Source organism: Musa acuminata, chromosome BXJ1-1 (genome assembly GCF_036884655.1).
Source record: "Musa acuminata AAA Group cultivar baxijiao chromosome BXJ1-1, Cavendish_Baxijiao_AAA, whole genome shotgun sequence".
Taxonomy (NCBI): Eukaryota; Viridiplantae; Streptophyta; class Magnoliopsida; order Zingiberales; family Musaceae; genus Musa; species Musa acuminata.
Window position 1 is genome coordinate 2,185,579 of NC_088327.1, and position 19,517 is coordinate 2,205,095.

A 19,517-nucleotide genomic window follows, 5' to 3' on the forward strand; every position below is an offset into this window, starting at 1 on the left:
TTCACTTGATGATCCTTATCTCATGTCTTGCCGAATTGAGGAAGATTTTTCTGCATTTTATCACCAAAAACCACATCACTTTTTCTGAATTCAAGGAAGATTTATAGATTCAGTGTGATGTGAATGAAAGACAAACCTACAAACCAAAATGCCATGATCATGTTAAGGGAGCCATGATCTTTTGTACCCTAAATGTGCATGAGGAACACTCATCATCAAGTATGATTACGTTCATCTCCATATTCATATATATGATATGCTCTATGAACTGTAAATCCTTTGCATGGTAATTAACCTCCTCGATGTGTGTATCTTCCAGGAAGCTTTTCTCGTTCTTTTATCATTTGCAATGAATCGCATGGGGAGGAGAACCAAATCACGTAAATAAATAAGAAAAAAATATTTAAGATAGAATGAACATAAGTTATAAAAAAAACATGTAAATGCTATATTATTTAAAAGAAACGATTATAATTAGTCATAGAGTATAGACGGAAAAATACGTTAAAAAAATTATTATATTCTATAAGTAAAGATTTATATATTTTTAATGTGATAGAGAATATATTTTTTCCAAATAGTCAAGATATTATAGATTATTCCTGTAACAAGTTATTTTTGGCATTCCGATCGCTATACTTTCAAAGATTATATTGAGATTTTTATATTTATAAAAATAAAATATTTAAGCTTACAAAAATATCATGAAAAATCTATAATATTTCTAAAAACAAAGTGGATGACATAAAGGGAAACGAGATTAAATAATTTATTTTCGTAAATATAAGGATCATAATATAATTTTTAAATATATAAAAATCGAGATACTAAATATAATTAATTATAAAATATAATTTATAATTAAATCGTACGGCCATTCCAAAGAAATCGGGTGGGTCTCAACCTTCTTCCTTAAGAATACATGACAGCTACTTAATAATTGTCATAGAACATTCCAAACAAAAAACTAAAACATGGAAATGGCGTGATTGTTTCCACATCATTAGTGCGTTGTAAATTGCCTCATCGGTGCATCTTTTCCCACCTCACCGCATCCAAAGTCTAAGTCCACGCCCATCGGTAACCTACCGCAGTCGCCCTTGTACTAACCTAATAATGCGATGCAGCTCAAGTCAAGTCAATCCGTTTATCTTCTACACTCCATAAAATCCTTTGTTTGGCCAATATGACCGTCGTTAATGTCAATTATTCCTGTCGGACATTTAAGATAATACGCAGCTATTCTACGTCGGCTGACCTTTGTCACGCCGAAGTGGACAGGTCACCTTAGCGAAAGCCGCTGCCGTGACGGCTTTGCAAAGCCTCCGGAACCGACCGATGGGGATCGGACGGCTGCCGTTGCCGACGCACGCTCGCTTTATGATTCGGACGCCACCTCGTGATCATGCGGCGACTAATTGGAGCGTCACCAAGTCTCCGGTCGATAATAAGTGTTCTTTAATCGTGTGTTCCCTCGTCTGGAGGAGGCGTCGTGTGAATCGGGGAAGCCGTACGCGGCACAGCTCTGCCTCTCGGGGACGGATGATCGCCCGTTCCAGGGAAGTCAGGGAACACGCACATCTCTCATCGTGGGATTTGTGGGTCGCCAAGGGTTCGGAAGTCAGAGCCTGACAGCTTGTGTGAGGGAGGTATGGAGTTCCTGTCTCGATAGAGACAGGTGACCGAGACGGAGGGTGGGGGGAGAGCATGGGACCCTGCGGGACCCGCTTATTTCTGACGCAAGCGACGACGTCGTCGACCGCCACGTGATGCTGGTGATTGGATGGCTGAGGTGGCGCGGTGAGTATGGGCGCGGGGCCCACAGTGCGACGTCGCGTTCTTTATATACCCGCCCACAGCCGGGAACGGATCCCGTTGGAGCCGACCACAAGGCGCTGACCTCATCTCTCTCTCTCTCTCCCTCTCTCTTCTTGGGCGATGGCGGAACCGGTGGAGCTCCCCAGCCGGCTGGCGATCCTGCCCTTCCGGAACCAGGTCCTGTTGCCTGGTGCCATCATCCGAATCCGCTGCACTTCGCCGAGCAGGTAATCCCCGGCGTTTCTATCTATTACTTCCATCGATCTCTGCTTTTTTTGTTCTCCGAAAGCTTAAATTTCGTGGAACTCCACTGATCATTTATACGATTTTCTTGAGAAAGACTCTTTTGTATCAAGAAAACTACTCGATTAGGTTAACAGACGTCAGTTATAAGTATTGCTTTAGGGTTGATAAAATTGGGGAATTTGTTACGATTGGTGTGCTTCGGAAGCTCCAGTTGACAATTAGATGTGTGGGATAGGTTCGATTTATGTAATTGTGGTGCTAATATGTTTTGTTGCAGTGTGAAGCTGGTGGAGCAAGAATTATGGCAGAAGGAAGAGAAGGGTTTGATTGGCGTGCTTCCAGTTAGGGACACTGAGGCTACAGGTGTAGGGTCGATGATCGCTCCAGGTGATTCGGTTTTGCAATTTTACTTTTCAGTGGATACTGTGACCAAAAAATGATTTTTTTTTTTTAATCTTGTGTCTGGCTATCTGTAGGTATGGGTAGTGATTCTTCGGGACGAGGTCTGAAAGGAGTAGCAGATGTAGTGGGAGATTCTCAGAAGCAGGATGCAAAGAACCCACAGGAAGTTATTCACTGGCACAACAGGTGGGTATTAGAAATGTTCATTTCTATTGTTTTTTTTTCTGATTAAATCGCAGTGGAAAAATTCTGTTGTAGCCTGAGAATATATATGGTTGCTCATTGGTTAGCTTCTAAAATGGTTGGATCTTGTCAGCTGAGATTACTTTGATTTGGTGGTTACTGCTTTATTTCTTTTAGAAACCTATATAAGCCATTGACATTGAAATTGGGTGGATGGAGAGATAGAAAGGGTCCTCTTTGCATTTATTCGATTTTATATTAGTAAGGATGGTGGTCTAACTAGATCTTTAAAAGATGTATTTCGTATTCAAATTTTATTAACAATTCCAGAATGAAGAATGAAAGGGGCCAGGTATGATAGTTAAGCAAAGCAAAGATATGTTGAGTCCAATCGACATGATGGTATAGTGATAGTTAAGTGTTGCTTTCTTTTGGTTTTTCCAATTTAGATCCTGTAGTTAAGGAAAATGCAATAAAGGAAAATATAGAAATGGGAAAAACAAAGGTGCATCACTTGGCTGGCAACAATCTGAGATTGTGACTGAGATTTTTGAAATTCAAATTTTAGTCACTTGTTACACAGTTACAGCTTGTTTAGAGAGTCGTCAACTACATGCTTAAGTGGATTTGATTTTGGGCCTTTTCAGTTGTCATGGCCGAATTTAATTATTCTGAGGCAACATGGGCATTTAATGTCTCGTCTGTTATGCATGAAACACCAATGGGACCTTATTTCCCAACTATTTGGTTCGGCTATATGGACTTCTTCCTGCCACTCTTTGTCAGTTTTGCAACCATCGTGAGCATGCTTATATCCTTCCAAACCTGTCCCAAGCATAGGAAAAGAATACATTGCTTTTGTTCAAATGAATAATCATCTTTCCTACACAAAGTAATTATAAAATGTGAGATTTTTATCAGTTTTGACTCGGTTGTCTGATAATAGAGAAATTTTCCAAACAATTTAGTGTGATTTGTGAAATGTAATTATTAGGGAAATATATTTTAGGCCCTTGCATTGTACCAATGGCAAACAAACTATTATTAACTTATTTTCTTTGTACATGTTCTTATTGGATTTCAGTGTTGGTTATTAAATCTCATTATTAGATTTTCTATGTTGTCTATAAAATTCCATTATCAGGTTTTGTATTTTGGTTGTAAAATCTCATTCATCAGACTTCGATTTCCAGGGGAGTTGCTGCTAGAGCTCTGCACCTCTCTCGAGGAGTCGAAAAACCAAGTGGGAGGGTTACCTATATTGTTGTCCTTGAAGGCTTGTGCCGGTTCAATGTTCAGGAACTCAGTGCAAGAGGAACATATTATGTTGCACGTGTCAACCGACTCGATTTGACAAAAGCTGGTAAGATGCTCTATCATTCAGTTATCTAGTAGATTCATTGTTGATTATTTTTTTCAATTTTTATTTTATATATGCCACTTTTTTTGTTGTAAAGATAAAATTTCTTCCTGTGTTGGATTTTTTTTTCGAAACTGAGATTTTTAGTGCTTGTAAATGATGATTAAATGAATGTAATGCTTTCATTGTCCTTTATGTAGACTCGTTCACCATATTATCGCTGCCTTTTCTTTCTAACAACAAGTCACATGGGCCCAATCATTTGTGTATAGATTGGATCTTGCATTGTGTTGTTATTGTTATTGTTGTTGGCAAGACAAAAGCCTAGAGCTAAGGTGTTTTCTGTGGCCATATTAGTTCTATTTTCTAATATTGGTTTGGATAATTGACATGTGGCTGCTTACAGAGCTTTGGTGGTGAATTTATGTTGACCATGAGGCTTTTGTCTATCATGTGACATGATAAGTTTGCTTTTGTTTCTGATGCTGCGACCTGAATAAAGTAGGCTTAAACTACACTGTCTTGCTAAAGAAAATCTATATTAAAAAAGAAAGCTCGCATTGGAGTTGGAGGCTGAAATCAGCTCCAGGACTTGCGTATCTCCTGGACTACAATAGAGAAGACAATCTGAAAGAAAAGAATGCCAAGTCTCACTTTTGAAGATATAGTTATAACTTATAAGATTATGATCATAATTTATATTCCTGATGCCCTTGTTTAATATTTTGTTCCCTAAGGCCCTTTTAATTACTGTTTCCCATGCTACAGTTCACTATGTTCTAAGTCCATCTTGGGTCCTTTTTTTTCATTGATTAAAACTTGGTATTGTTTTATATACATAAGATGCAGTTTAAATTGTAAGGAAATCCATTGGCATTGTCTTCTTTTCTTCTTTCTCAAGATGAGGGTCATGCTATTTGGTGACTGTTAGTGACAATGGACATTTTCAATGGAAAGTACAACATATCATTGTAATATTAGAAAGCTGATCTTTTGATTAGTAAAACATGTTAGTGACTGGTAACATGATGACAGACAGTTTCAATGGCAAGTACAACCTATCATTGTAATATTAGAAAGTGGATCTTTTGATTACAGAATGTCTGTCCATAATGTGTTCCAACAACAACTGCACCCAACTTTGATGAAACCAGAGGTGGACGTTTTTGGTTTCTAATACTTTCTGGTTTGTCCTGGATCCTAATTGAACAGTTGGATATGGGTCCAAATTTGTGCATTCTTGGTTGGTGACTTTCGCTGATGTTGGTTTGAAAGGGATATAATTTACTGTATTCTTTTTCAACTGTATGGGCTATATCTTTGAGATCCGTTATCTACAAGTGCATGCTCAGAAGTAAACCTTATGCGGATTCCACACAAATGTCTTTGTCAAAAGTCCTTATTGTGACTTTGATGGTATGAGTTATTAAACTATTTTAATGTTCGCTTTCCTACTTAGAGCTGGAGCAAGCAGAGCAAGATCCAGATCTTATTTTACTATCTCGCCAATTTAAAGCTACTGCCATGGAGCTAATTGCTGTTCTTGAGCAGGTACAAATTTTTATTCTGAAGGATACATTGCATATTATCATGTGATAATCTATAATGCATTTGTAATTGAAGCTTAAACCAGTTGTGCAAGGTGAAATAGTTTGCGGATATTAACTGCAATCTGGGCCATCTTCTTTTTCTGTTATCCTTCAGTTTCATATAAAAGGATAATATTATGTAACTTGGAGTTCTAGTTTTGGTTTGTCACACATCTTTTCATGATTCTCTGCTAATGGTAATTATAATATTATTATCATGCTCCATGGTCTTGCTTTTATTATTGGAAAGATATTGAAAAAATTTATGTTTTACTTTTATACTCTACAATCATCTGGTTTTATTTAAGTAAATTACATACCGTTGGATTTTTGTTTAACTTTATTTGAAGACATTCTGGTAGTGTAGGTATGATCTTTCACACTTTTTTGTCTTGTTGCAGAAGCAGAAAACTGTTGGTAGGACAAAAGCTCTTCTTGAGACAGTTCCTGTACATAGGTTGGCAGATATATTTGTTGCTAGCTTTGAGATAAGCTTTGAGGAGCAGTTATCAATGCTGGATTCAGTTGATCTAAAAGTTCGACTCTCAAAGGCAACTGAACTAGTGGACAGGCACTTGCAGGTCAAGTTTGGTGTTGTTTGTTTTTTATCATATTTCTCATCATCTGAATATAATTCCACAGAATTTGGTATGTTAAAGGAGTTAACTATGTAGATCTTTCCAAGTTATAAACATTTGTCATTTGATGACTGGACAAGTGGATATTCTATAAGCTTAACATCTACATTTTCGATGAACAGTCAATTCGTGTGGCAGAAAAGATAACTCAGAAGGTTGAGGGTCAGTTATCGAAGTCACAGAAGGAATTTCTTCTCAGACAGCAGGTTTGTTTCTTCAGATTCCAAGCTATTGGGTATCCTGTTCCTTGATATATTATCTCACAACTGAATCTTCTATAGATGAGAGCCATAAAAGAAGAACTTGGTGATAATGATGATGATGAGGATGATGTGGCCGCTTTGGAGAGAAAGATGCAAAGTGCAGGAATGCCTCCTAATATATGGAAGCATGCTCAAAGAGAATTGAGGTGTGTTTTTGACTTTTGTCTTTTGCAATGGTTAGTACTTCATACTTAATATGAGCTGGGTTCTTTATTTAGTCAGGCCATGTCAAGACTGTCTCAATTGTATCTCATGTATGCATGTGAGCCTATATTTACTGTCGTAGAATTTGTTTTGAAGTGAAATCTGGCTTATGACTGGAGTCTGACGGCCGCTGAAATAATTTCTTTTCACCTGCATATTGGTTTGAAGACTTCTGATGGCTGAGTGCTGATAAAATTTTCTTCATCTTCACCATTTCTAGGAACTCATCCATTTTCTATTGCATTTTGGGCCACATTAACATGATATCTTCTAATAAGTGCCTTCACTTATAAATCTCTTCTGTATTATGGTCTTTCTTTTTGTTATGTTTAATTCTTTTAATAATTCTTCAGAAGCATGCTATCATAGATAAATCATTACTTCTACCAGAGGACAAATTATAATTGTAGCCTTTCAGAATAGTTCATGAACTACATACATTAGATTTTAAAAATCATTCTTGGCCATGGACTCTTTCCTCGCCCATGGATAGCTCTGTTTATCCATGTACAACGGTTTATCGGTTCTAAACAAACTGGGTTTGTGTGCTTCTGAACATATGCCAAATAACTCACTAATAGAAGGTATGCATTTTAATCAAAACTAAATGAGAGTGAAAGTAGAGATTTGGAGATTCAAGAGAAATTATGCTTAGGTAAAAAAGAGGGAGTTGTAACTAAAATTAATGGATAACAAGGTGCTTCAACTTGAAATGATGATTTGATTATATCTTCTCCTCACCATTTGTTTTCTTGAAAGGAACCACTGAAGTTGGATGACAAAATTGAGGAAATAGAAAAATCCCACTCCAATTGTCATCTGTCTCTTGACATTAGGAAGAAAACCTTTTGTATTTTGTCTTACCATGTTGCAAGTAAATATATTTCTTATCAGTGTGTGTGATTTTTTTCATATCAAGAAATTAGTTGGTTGCACATTTTTTTTCTTTTCTTCTTTCCTTTGCGGTGGTTGCGAAGTGAGGATGGAAGCAAGGGATCATTGAGGTTCATTCATATATAAGATTCCAGATGATCAGTATATCTGCTGATTGGGAATTTCATAATGCCATTAATCATTATTCTTCAATTGACCTATTTGTCACTTAAGCTATGATTACCACATTTAGTCTTGTAAGTGTAGAGTAAATGCTAGAAAAATTTTAATTGTTTCTCTTCTGACAAATTATATTTGGTTAGTATGTTCCAGCAAGAAAAGCCTCAACAAACACAGTACTAAACAGCTCTGTCACAACTGATCACTAACTAGCTTCATTCAAATGCCATAATTTCTTTCCAGATACAAATGCCACTTGTTCCGCCAAACTACCTTGTGGGAGATTAACCTTAAGGTTTTGCTTGCAGGCGTCTGAGAAAGATGCAACCTCAGCAGCCTGGATATAGCAGTTCACGTGGCTACTTGGAACTTCTTGCCGATCTACCTTGGCAGAAAGTCAGTGAAGAACCTGAACTTGATCTTAAAGCTGCCCAAGAGAGTCTGGATCAAGATCACTATGGGTTGGTCAAAGTTAAGCAACGGATCATTGAATATCTAGCTGTTCGAAAGGTTAAATCTCTATCTTTATCTTGTGATTTCCTTTTTTGTGTTTTGTTCTTGATGATAATGTATCTACATAGATTTTTAACCACTGATGCAAATGCACTTAATTGCAGCTTAAACCAGATGCCCGAGGTCCTGTGCTTTGTTTTGTTGGTCCACCTGGAGTTGGAAAGACTTCATTGGCATCATCAATTGCAAAAGCTCTCAACAGAAAATTTGTGCGGATTTCTCTAGGTGGTGTCAAGGACGAGGCTGATATCAGAGGTCATCGAAGGACATATGTTGGGAGCATGCCAGGACGTCTTATTGATGGATTGAAGGTTTGCTCTAGGAAATTCCTACTGGTTGATATTCCTTGGTGTAGTTATCTTCCTTTTCATCTCTTCAAATTTTCTCCTTGTTGAGGTTACTTGTCAAAGAAAATCACTTCACTCTTCCATCAGGTGCCAGATTCACTGGATTCAATCTTTTGATTTTTTAACTTATCACTTCTCTTTGCCTTAAATCTATTTTCTTGTTTAGAAGCTTACTTTTTTATATAGCATGGCCTATGAGTGTAGTCTTGAGTAAGTTTTCAAATTTTGATCTAAGACCCCTACTGATCCCTATCTGGACCAATATGAGTCCATCTACTGACACATGGTATGCCCTCAATATGGTTGGCGTGGACCAAAGAGTAAGTGAGAAAGAAGAGGAGAGGAGGGGGAGGAGCCTTGGCAGTCAATAGCTATTGACAGTTCATCTATCAACAGTTGCCCAGATTTTTTTTTTATCAGTTCTGAACCAGACTGGGGTAATTGTTCAGTCTGGATGCTGGTTCCTGGTTGGACTAGTGATTACCATTCCATACGTATTAATCCGATGACTTCAACCAATATTTACCAGTCTGATTGATTTTTTTAATCTGTCCTGAGTTATTTTTTTAAATATGAACCTACAAGTATTATCCATCTTCTTTGTTTTAGTTCTATATTAATTTTCATGAAGATTTTCAGCTGATCAACTTTTGCTTACATATATGCAATCATAGAATCCTTCAAAACATATTGAGTAGCTCTTTGTTTGACTAGTGGTATTGCTCTCCACAAAGCTCATTTGCAGCAAAGATTTTTTTTTTACCATTTGGAATTTATGACTTGTGATGCTTTATGTTCTAAGATTTTAAAGTTGGACACTATCTGTTCCATGTGAAATTGTTATAACTTTTTTCATGAACAAACGAACAATGAAGATTGTCGAACACTGTAGGAAGATGAAAACCCAGAGTACTAATTTTTAATTTTCTTTTTGTTTTTGGTGATTTGGCCATATCATCTGCTAAAATCTTGGAAGATTATTCTGATTTCAAAGTGAAGAATGTTGTACTCTGTATATGCTAAGTTTGTTCCAATCTCCATTTTGTGCCTAGACGAAGTACACTGACTGTGTTAATTATTCACTAAGAACTTTAGAAACATGGTATGATGACATGAAGTTTGTCAGCTGGGGAATTGTTGGGGTTTTCTTTTAGGACAAATAAATTCATCTAAAAGTAAGAATTTCATTATCTTGGTAAAAAGGTTTCAAAGAACATCAAAGGGAAGCCATGGTATGTGCCCTGTGACAACATTGATTGCAACTCTAAACCTGGAGGCTCTCTGTGAGTCATCAAATGTCAACCTGCTCCTGGTGCCTTGTATAGATTATTTTGCATTTGACCTTCCGCAGAGCAAGATCCATATTACTTTGCAAATTAAGTAGTCATTGGCACTTTGCACTTCATAAGAAAGTTACTTCTACTTAATGTTGTAATTCTGAAATGTTCTATAGATTGAACCTAATGTTTTTTCTTCATTTTAGACTTTTAGTTAACATGTATGGATGTTGATGGTGATCGCTTGTTTCGTTACTCATTTGGATGTTGTTTCAGTTGACATGCATGATACACCTCTCTTTTGCTTATTACTGCAGAGAGTGGCTGTTAGCAATCCAGTTATGCTGCTTGATGAAATTGACAAGACAGGTTCTGATGTCCGTGGAGATCCAGCATCAGCGTTATTGGAAGTTCTTGATCCAGAGCAGAACAAAACTTTCAATGATCAGTATCCTCAATTATGGATTTATAGTTGTTACTAAATTTAAACCATATGAGTCTCAAGTTTTACATATGCACATTCTCAATATGGTTAGCTATCCATAAATCTAGTTCTTGGAAGTGTTTGATTCAAGATGCATTGTTTTGCTTATCTTTGGACTTAATATATGTTAAGTACCTTATTTCTTAATTTATTTGAATTCCTTAACTTTCATTCTAGTTATTTGAATGTTCCCTTTGATCTATCAAAGGTAATTTTTGTTGCAACTGCAAATAGAGTTCAACCTATTCCTCCACCACTATTAGACCGAATGGAAGTCATTGAGCTTCCTGGATATACACCTGAAGAAAAGCTGAAGATAGCCATGAAGCATCTTATACCACGAGTCTTGGAACAGCATGGATTAAGCTCCGAGTTTCTACAAATTCCTGAGGTACCATTCTATCGAATATCATTTTCAATATATATGAAACAATCTTCATCAGCTGCTGAAATGCTTTCATTTGCAAGATAATTTATATATATATATATATATGTATATGTATAATGTATGTATATATATTAATGTATGTATATATACATATATGTATATATATATACATGCATATAAGCAGTGGTTCTTTTTAACATGATGATTTTTTTTCAGCAATGCATTACAAAATATTAGTAGTGCAAATTTCTGCTCAATATTTTATTGCAAGTTTAATGGTTGAATTTTTTCAGTGAAGAAAATATGTAAAAGGTGAAATAGCATCCAAGTCCAGATGTGTTGGAGCTTTATTTCTTTATGACCAATGGCAGTAGGAACTGTAAGTCACCTTACTGGCTAGTCTAATTAGGTGCCAGTGCCAGCCTTCAGATTGTTTTGGATCTGTTTGTGACCATTTGTATATTTTCTTTGGAAATGGAATTTAGACCAACTGATGGATGGAGTTCTGACAAATGCCTTAGTGCTTATAAATTTCTGCTTCCTTTCTGTTACACTCTCAGATCCAAGTGTAATTGCTAAAACCATCTTCATCAAGTTTTTCAAAGTAGTACAACAGGACTTTCTTTTAGGGATTACATGTGCCTGACACAGATCATACTGGTGTGAGTTTATTCCAAAGGAATAGCTTCTGTGGTGTCAAGATCTGTTGTGTTTTATCTTTTCTGTCAAGATTAGGCAAATGTAACTGAAATGCATGAATATTCACAGCCATTATAGGAAAGTTACCTAATCCTGACAATTCTCAGGCATTTGCCCTGCTATCAGCTGATTGAATTAACTAATGTATTTGTCTGCTTTTTTGTGGGTGAACACTAATTACTAAAGATTATATGTCCTTGTTTCTTGCTTAGCCTGATGTTTCATGGATTCAGTTAAAACCATGTTAAAAGTTTTTAAATCTTGGGGCTTCCAGGCTCAGATAAGCTAAAAGTGGAAGTGTTTTTGAATGGATTTGTTAAGAAACAACTTATTCTTGATTACATTTGGAATTTTCATTGAACCAAGCATGAGGTTTTGGCGAGTCATTTGTGCTTTCTGTCTGTTTTCCTATATATTGGAGTTTAACAATACACACAGAGTCAAATATCTTTGTTTCTGTGATACACTAAGTTACTGAATGTCCTAATCAATAGTGGCTATGTTTATGCAGCCAGCCTTTTCTGCTATGTACTCTTGGTTGTCTTCCTTATCTAGCATTGTTTAGAGTTATGAAGATATTTTCTTAAATATATATGTTTGCTAAGATTTGATGTTAGTGATGGCAATTATGATTCCTTTTCTTTCACATGCCATCTTGTTGATCATGATTTATTATTCTTTACCAATGGCTGACTCTAGGCATCGTTTGTATGCATAGAGTGGTTGTCCATGTTGGCAATTAAGTTTTTCCATAAGCAATTTCTTGTCACTGATTAAGTTGATTTTGATGACTTTGAGTAGGGCATGGTGAAATTAATAATTCAGAGGTATACTAGAGAAGCTGGTGTGCGTAATCTTGAAAGGAATCTAGCTGCCCTTGCTCGGGCAGCTGCTGTCAAACTTGCTGAGCAAAAAGATTGTGTGGTTCAACTTAGCAAAGATGTGCACCCAATGACAACATCCTTGCTGGACACAAGACTTGCTGATGGTTCGGACATTGAAATGGAAGTTATTCCTATGAGTATCAACAGGCAGGACATATCAAATGCTTTCGCAAGTCCTTTGACGCTGGTTGTAGACGAGGCTATGCTGGAGAAAGTGCTTGGGGTAGTCATTTATATCTTAATTTGAGGGAACTTTCTATAATTATTTTTACTATAGTTAAACTTGTCAAAAAGACTTTACTAAACTATAGTCTATCTAAAAATTGCAGCCCCCTAGATTTGATGACAAAGAAACTGCAGACCGTGTAGCATCTCCTGGAGTATCAGTGGGGCTAGTCTGGACATCCTTTGGTGGAGAGGTTCAATTTGTTGAAGCCACAACGATGGTGGGGAAAGGTGATTTGCATCTTACAGGACAACTTGGGGATGTTATTAAAGAATCAGCACAAATAGCTCTCACATGGGTAATTTTCCTTTGTTTTGATTTGTTTACCACTTCTCATATTGGGTGCTGATCTTCTTGGCAAAATTTTCATGTCTTGAACTCTCATCTGATTTTTAGTTCTGTGAACTTCTTTTCTTGCTCGATCACTTGGTTCTTATGGTCTTGTGCATTAGTATATCCTAGATATATTATTTATATAGATTCTTTTAGTCTGATCCTTCAGCCAATCTTATGTATCCTGAAAATAAAATTCAGAGTTTTTTTACTTGTCATTTATCTTTTTTAAATTGAACTACCATTTTGTCATCCTTAGATTCTTGTCAGGACCATTTTATGCAAATTGCTATTAAATTGTCAAGTAAAATGCACTTTAACTCCCCTGTGCATCTCAATATCAAAGTTATGATGCATAAGGAGTAATATAGAACTTTATGAGAATTGCAACAGGCTTCAAGGTTTTTCAAATTAAGTTATCTTTATTGGTTCTACCACAGCCAAGATTTTAAATACCGACCAAGGACCATTGGAGAACCATGTAGCATAGTACTGGTATTCATTTGTTTTATTTTATGTTTTCATTGATAATGAGATTTTGATTGGTATGCTTGAGGAATATGCCCAATAGAACTAGGTGTGTACATACACCAGAGAATTAGCATTTGTCAAACTGAGTATAACATCGAACCTGAACTCCGGGCATGGTACCTAAGAGCAAGCAAAGTTATTTTCTTGTATACCTTTTTCTTCCGAGGAACTTCCTGGTTTTTTATTGTTTAGTTTCTTTCTTCTTGTCTCCTTTGGGTAACCTGTGCTATGGGATGGAACATGGCACTGTCACTGTAGATAAGCATTGATATGCTTCTATTTATGCTAGGATACAGAACATAGGTTAGCGCTAACTTATATTTCTTTAAACCATCCGATGGTTCAGCATGTGGTTCAATCATCAAGGTGCTATTAAGTCAAGAGAGAAACATGTCTTCTGCTCAGTACATTTGTGCTACACCAAACTTGACATTTTCGAATGGTGGAATGAGACGTCATAATCCTTTATGACATTCCATTCCCGAAATCCGTGCACATGAGTAGATAAAAAAGGATTGTAGTAGGCATCTAAGACCATATAGATAATATCTTGTTTTCTACATGAACAGGTGAGGGCAAGAACCGCAGATCTCAAATTGTCAGCAGCCGGCGAAATCAATTTGCTTGAGAACCGAGATATTCATATACATTTTCCCGCTGGTGCTGTGCCAAAAGATGGACCATCAGCAGGAGTAACTCTTGTGACATCCTTAGTCTCACTGTTTAGTCAAAAGAAAGTTAGAGCAGATACTGCAATGACAGGGGAGATGACACTCAGAGGCCTTGTATTACCTGTTGGCGGTATCAAGGATAAGGTAGGTGCTACAATGTCTATATGCCCCTCTTTTTTTCCTTCTATTTGGAACACTCACCAAAAGGAAGTAAAAAAAATCCTTCTTTTCTAACTTTCATTATTTTCCTTGTTGGTAAATGAAAAATTGACTTCTCTTAGCATGAGCTTATTTATGGAAAATATATTGATATCATATTTCTGAATTAAGGTACTGGCGGCACATCGATATGGTATCAGACGAGTTATATTGCCCGAGAGAAATTTGAAGGACTTAGCTGAGGTTCCATCAGCGATTCTTGCTGGCATGGAGGTAATTACACTTGCATTCAAACGGTTGTCTTGTGCCTAACCTTCTCTGATGCTACATTGTGCGGATTGGATATCATCCTTTGATTTTCTATATCTTAAATTTTATGACAAGCAGTGGGTTTCTTTTGTGAGATTACATTTTTCTTGTGTTTGATATATTTCACACAACTTACTTCATGTGAAATATATGCTTCACATGCTTATCTTTCCCCCTTAGTAACTAATGATTTTCTTTTGAACTCATGTTCTTCTCGGCCATTGAGTTAATTCTTCATTATTTCTTTTGGGAAGAAACTTTAATTTCACATACTTATGTTCCAGCATAATTTCTTTGGTCTAAAGCAGTTTGGTCGTCCGGTAGAGTCAGACTGCAACTTTGCATAACGATTCGTGCTGTCGGTGGTTGCAGATATTACTTGTGAAGCGCATCGAGGACGTGCTGGAGCAAGCATTTGAAGGTGGATGTCCGTGGAAACCACAGTCCAAGCTATAGCATTGTGAAGCAGCAGTTGAAGATGATGGATCCGTCTCTTCTCTCCCATCCTCCCCCCCCGCCCCCACTACGGAGCTGCAGTCTCAGACCTTCACTTGCGATTCCTAATGCTTGTGTAGCTTGGACCCTTTGTCTCCTCGGGGCCCCACGAAACTCAAAATCCCCCCTTGGGGATCCAACAAGCAATCAAAAATTAATTATCCGTCCTTTCTGTATTACTGTGTCATGTCCAAGCCACCAGCTTCGAACTCACCTGTAAATGTCTTTATTGGGGACAGGGACGATAGCTTTCACGGTTCTTTTATACTAGGGGCTCTTTTATTATTATTATTATTATATATATATATATATATATATAAGCTTATTAATGTGTTTTTCTAATATATTAGTGTAAACTAGAAGTTTTATATGGATACAATGAAATATTTTCGATTTATTTTTATAAAAAAACAAAAAATTAGAATTTAAGAGAATAAATAAGAAAATATGACTGACTATCTACGTGCAGCTGAAAATATCTCCTGTGTTCTTCCATGGCTGTGCCTACCGCTTACGTGTTATAGCAGCGCGGTGGCTAATCTTCGTCTTCGTGGGACTCAACAAGAAAACAAAGAGAGAGAGCTACTCCAAGGGAGGATCGACTCCCGAGCCATCACGATTCCCACACGCTTCCTTCTCCTCCTGCCTTTGCTCTCCCTTGCTTACACACCACACTCGGAACAGGTCACCTACTTCTCCCCGTAGGCAACCTTACGTCGAGAGGACGCACTTGTCCATCCAAATCCCTTGGAAGTTGAAGTACGAGGGAAACAGAGTGCCAAGGCCAATTTCGTTTCAGCTCTGCTCTAACTCTTCCTTCTACTCTGTGTTGTCATGGCTTTCGCAGCTGCTATGCTTCCGCTGCCTGTTCAGCGAGGAAGTCCCTTGTTCGTCTTCAGCAGGCGGAGAAGAGGAAGTCTCTCCATGGTCTCCATGGTTCCGGTACGTTCTAAGATCATCGAGATACGAAGCAGACATTACTTTTGTTCGTTCGATCGATCGATCGATCGATAGATCTCATGTGCTGCATACTGGTACTTGCGCTTAGGCTGCGAGGCTGTTTGGGCCGGCCATATTCGAGGCTTCCAAGCTGAAGGTGCTCTTCTTGGGGGTGAACAAGGCGAAGCTCCCCAGGGCCTACACTCTCACCCACAGCGATCTCACCTCCAAGCTCACCCTCGCCATCTCCCACACCATCAACCGCGCTCAGGTATCATCGTCGAGCTTTACGTAACGTGAACGGCTCTGACGAAGGGCACGCTTATCTCCCCTGTTCCTGATCTCGAGCAGCTGCAGGGCTGGTGCAACCGGCTGCAGAGGGACGAGGTGGTGGCCGAGTGGAACAAGGTCCAAGGAAAGATGTCCCTCCACGTCCATTGCCACATCAGTGGCGGCCATTTCCTCCTCGACCTCGTCGCCAGCCTCCGTTACTACATCTTCTGCGATGAACTCCCAGTGGTATGTATGCATACGCACGCATCCGCTCATTCATGCTAATTCCTCCGACGTCCCTGACGACGGAATGGCGGTGGCAAGGTACTGAAGGCGTTCGTTCATGGCGACGAGGCGCTGTTCAACGACTACCCGGAGCTGGAGGAGGCAATGGTGTGGGTCTACTTCCACTCCAACCTCCCCGAGTTCAACCGGGTGGAGTGCTGGGGGCCGCTCCGGGACGCGGCCTCGGCCGGGAGGAGCAAGGCCGGGGAGGCACAGCCGCCGTTCCCGACAGACCGGCCGCGACGGTGCAAGGCGGAATGCGACTGCTGCTTCCCTCTGCAGAGTTTGATCCCCTGGCCGCATGACTTCCAAGAGGAACGCCGGGAATCTGCCGGCCGACCGCAGCAGTAACAAGGCAAGGTTGGCTCGTGCAGAACGCCTGCGAACGGAGTGCAAATTGCGTCCTTTATTCTTTGGATGGGACGAAACCTATTCATTTATCGCGTTTCATTCATCTTTCTTATTTCGAGTTCTCCTTCATCACAATCATTACACCATATTACGTGTTCGGAAAAATTATTATAATATTTTTTTTTTCATTCTCATCAAAATATTAATTTATTATTAAAAATAAATATTAACCAGAATAGCGTAAACAATAGAATAATAAATCAATCACAAAATGAGACACCAAATTTTTACGTAAAAAATCCAATAAAAATAACTATAGGATCATAATTTATTTCAAATTTCTACTGATCTTGACTCAACAATAATATATCATTATCATCATAAATAGATGAATTTGATGATAAAAAATTTTAAGTTTCACCAAGTAGGTATGGTAAAAAGGTATTTCAAAGAGGATAAACTATAGATCGATACCATTAAGATTGTAGAGCTTTGTTTCAAAGATTTTTCACATAAAATTTGGATATATAAAATTTGAATCAAAATCGATAAAATTTACTCCTCCGTTCTAACGCACGTCTCCACTTCCTTATTTTTTATTTTAATAAATCAAATCTAAGCTCAGTGTCCAAATCAATCGATCCAAGCTAACGTATCAGCAGAATTCAACGAGACTCAATATAGATACGACAATAATGATAGCGACAATCAATATGATTATTTTAAACTACCATATTCTAAAAGACCCAAAAGGAATTATCAAGTCATGACCCTCTTTTAACTAAGCTAATGAGAGAAGAAAACTACAAATAAAGTTTAGATTAGACAAGCTGCTGCCAATAGCTAATGGCAAAGAAACGTTGATAGAATATATGGAAGATAAGAGTCAACATAAGAATGACAGAAAAACACACAAAGAAAGAAGATAAAACCTATTAGTTTAACGAGTCATGATGCATAAGTGATGAGACAATCCATAAGAGTTTTCAAACAAACAATTCGATTCCAAGAGCTATAGTAAGCAAGCTTCCATGTCACCGTCCTTACTCTTGTCAAGTCTTTTGTATACTAGCGAGTCTAGCGGACGGGGATCTTAAAATCATTTATTATCTTTGGGGGAAAGTGGAATGTAGATAGCTTTCATCAAAATCACAAGATTTAGGTGAAAGATAAATCATTTTCCGAGGGATACTAAATATTTATAAGGTGATAAGGTATATTTTGAATCCAAGATACGTCACAATCGATGCCACACGCCAGGTTAGAATCCGTACCAAGGCATTGTTCGACCCGCGTACCACCATGCCAACCTGAGAATCAGTAAGGGGAACACCCCCATACGCCTAATCAGAATCCGTTCCGAGATGCTGTTCGATATGTCCTGTCCCGAGAACCCGAGGCGGTGTCGTCTGACGCCGCTCCATGCATCCCGAGATGGCGACCGGTTAGAAGTACCGTCTCAACTCTTGAAAATCATGAGTCACACGGAACTCGTGTGCAATCAACCCTCGTATAATAGTATAAAAGCCCATGGCCGACATCCGACTGGGGGGGGGGGAGAAAAAAAAATAATAATTGAACCCTGACTTACTTATCGGAGGAGCTAAAGTTGGGAACCACCAGACGAAGGCCAATTTTGCAAGCAAGCAATCACCCCCGAGCCACGAGCGCCTCAACTTGGGAATTGCCATCCAGCGAATGAAGGTGAGTTGCCAACCAGCCCGGGAACAGAGAGACGCTACTCAATGCAGACGACACTCAAACCGAGAAACACTGATCAACATCCCGTCGCAAGGGCCCAGCCTACCTCGGTGTCCAACTCAGCCGACAGAAAACTCCCGATATCGACCCGTGGACCGAGCCATGCTGACTTACTAGCCACGTCATATTTGTTCACCAACATAAGACATCCCATCGAAAGCTATCTTAAGCCTCTCCGAACAGATCTCGACAACAAGATAATATTTTTTTTCTAGGACGAAGAAGATGAAGAATGATAGATATATTTATTTAGTGAGAATAAGGTTAATCCAAAATCTTTATCCTTGTTAAGGATTATAATGAGCCTTTTGACTAGGATAAAATGCCTACACGTATTCCAACACTTCATATTAGTTCTCTTTGGATGATCTTTATTTTGAGAATATTTATTTATGAGGATAGATCTCGGAACTTAGGAGAGAAGATTTGTCTAGTAGTAGTAGTAGTAGTAACATGTCCATCATCATATCTATCATATATATCTATAAGTTGCCAACCTGGCTGATACTATTTCTACATGGAAAGCATATGCTTCACATGCCATTAATTTGAGCAGCTTTGAGGACAATAATCTCTACCAATTTCCCCATCCATTCAATCTGGAAGTGCATCATTAATTTTTGAGATCCGAATTTGGAAATCATTCAATAAATACGAACATTAATTTCTTATGGCTACATTTTATTACAGATTTGAAGGACCACATTTTCTTCACAATTGATTGATAATTCTAATACCCTTCCCGATGTCATGCCACATTACTCGCATGAGGCTCATGCATTAAAGTTGCTTCACCGATACATATCATATTGTAATGCAATATACTATAAGCAATC

The 19,517-nt window shown here is 38.2% G+C and overlaps 2 protein-coding genes across 5 annotated transcripts; both read left to right on the forward strand.

Annotated features, from left to right (window-relative positions):
* The first annotated feature begins 1,877 nt into the window (after positions 1-1,877).
* On the forward strand, positions 1,878-15,337 carry LOC135597915 (lon protease homolog 2, peroxisomal). Its single transcript, XM_065091449.1, has 17 exons — positions 1,878-2,045; positions 2,342-2,451; positions 2,541-2,652; positions 3,843-4,012; positions 5,469-5,560; positions 6,000-6,179; positions 6,359-6,442; positions 6,518-6,645; positions 8,065-8,266; positions 8,374-8,580; positions 10,211-10,341; positions 10,555-10,768; positions 12,266-12,571; positions 12,678-12,872; positions 14,008-14,253; positions 14,440-14,541; positions 14,950-15,337. Exons 1-17 carry the CDS (start codon positions 1,939-1,941, stop codon positions 15,031-15,033), a joined length of 2,670 nt encoding a protein of 889 aa, XP_064947521.1. The 5' UTR covers positions 1,878-1,938; the 3' UTR covers positions 15,034-15,337.
* Positions 15,338-15,735: 398 nt separating this feature from the next.
* On the forward strand, positions 15,736-17,032 carry LOC103979345 (protein STAY-GREEN, chloroplastic). 4 transcript variants are annotated; one of them, XM_065091695.1, is made up of 4 exons: positions 15,736-16,014; positions 16,121-16,282; positions 16,363-16,530; positions 16,618-17,032. In XM_065091695.1, exons 1-4 carry the CDS (start codon positions 15,907-15,909, stop codon positions 16,918-16,920), a joined length of 741 nt encoding a protein of 246 aa, XP_064947767.1. In that variant the 5' UTR covers positions 15,736-15,906; the 3' UTR covers positions 16,921-17,032. The 4 variants fall into 4 exon arrangements, with proteins under 4 accessions (XP_064947767.1, XP_064947812.1, XP_064947714.1 ...); XM_065091740.1 differs by having other exon boundaries at positions 15,744-16,014; positions 16,390-16,530; positions 16,609-17,032; XM_065091642.1 differs by having other exon boundaries at positions 15,746-16,014; positions 16,369-16,530; positions 16,609-17,032.
* The last annotated feature ends 2,485 nt before the right edge of the window (positions 17,033-19,517 follow it).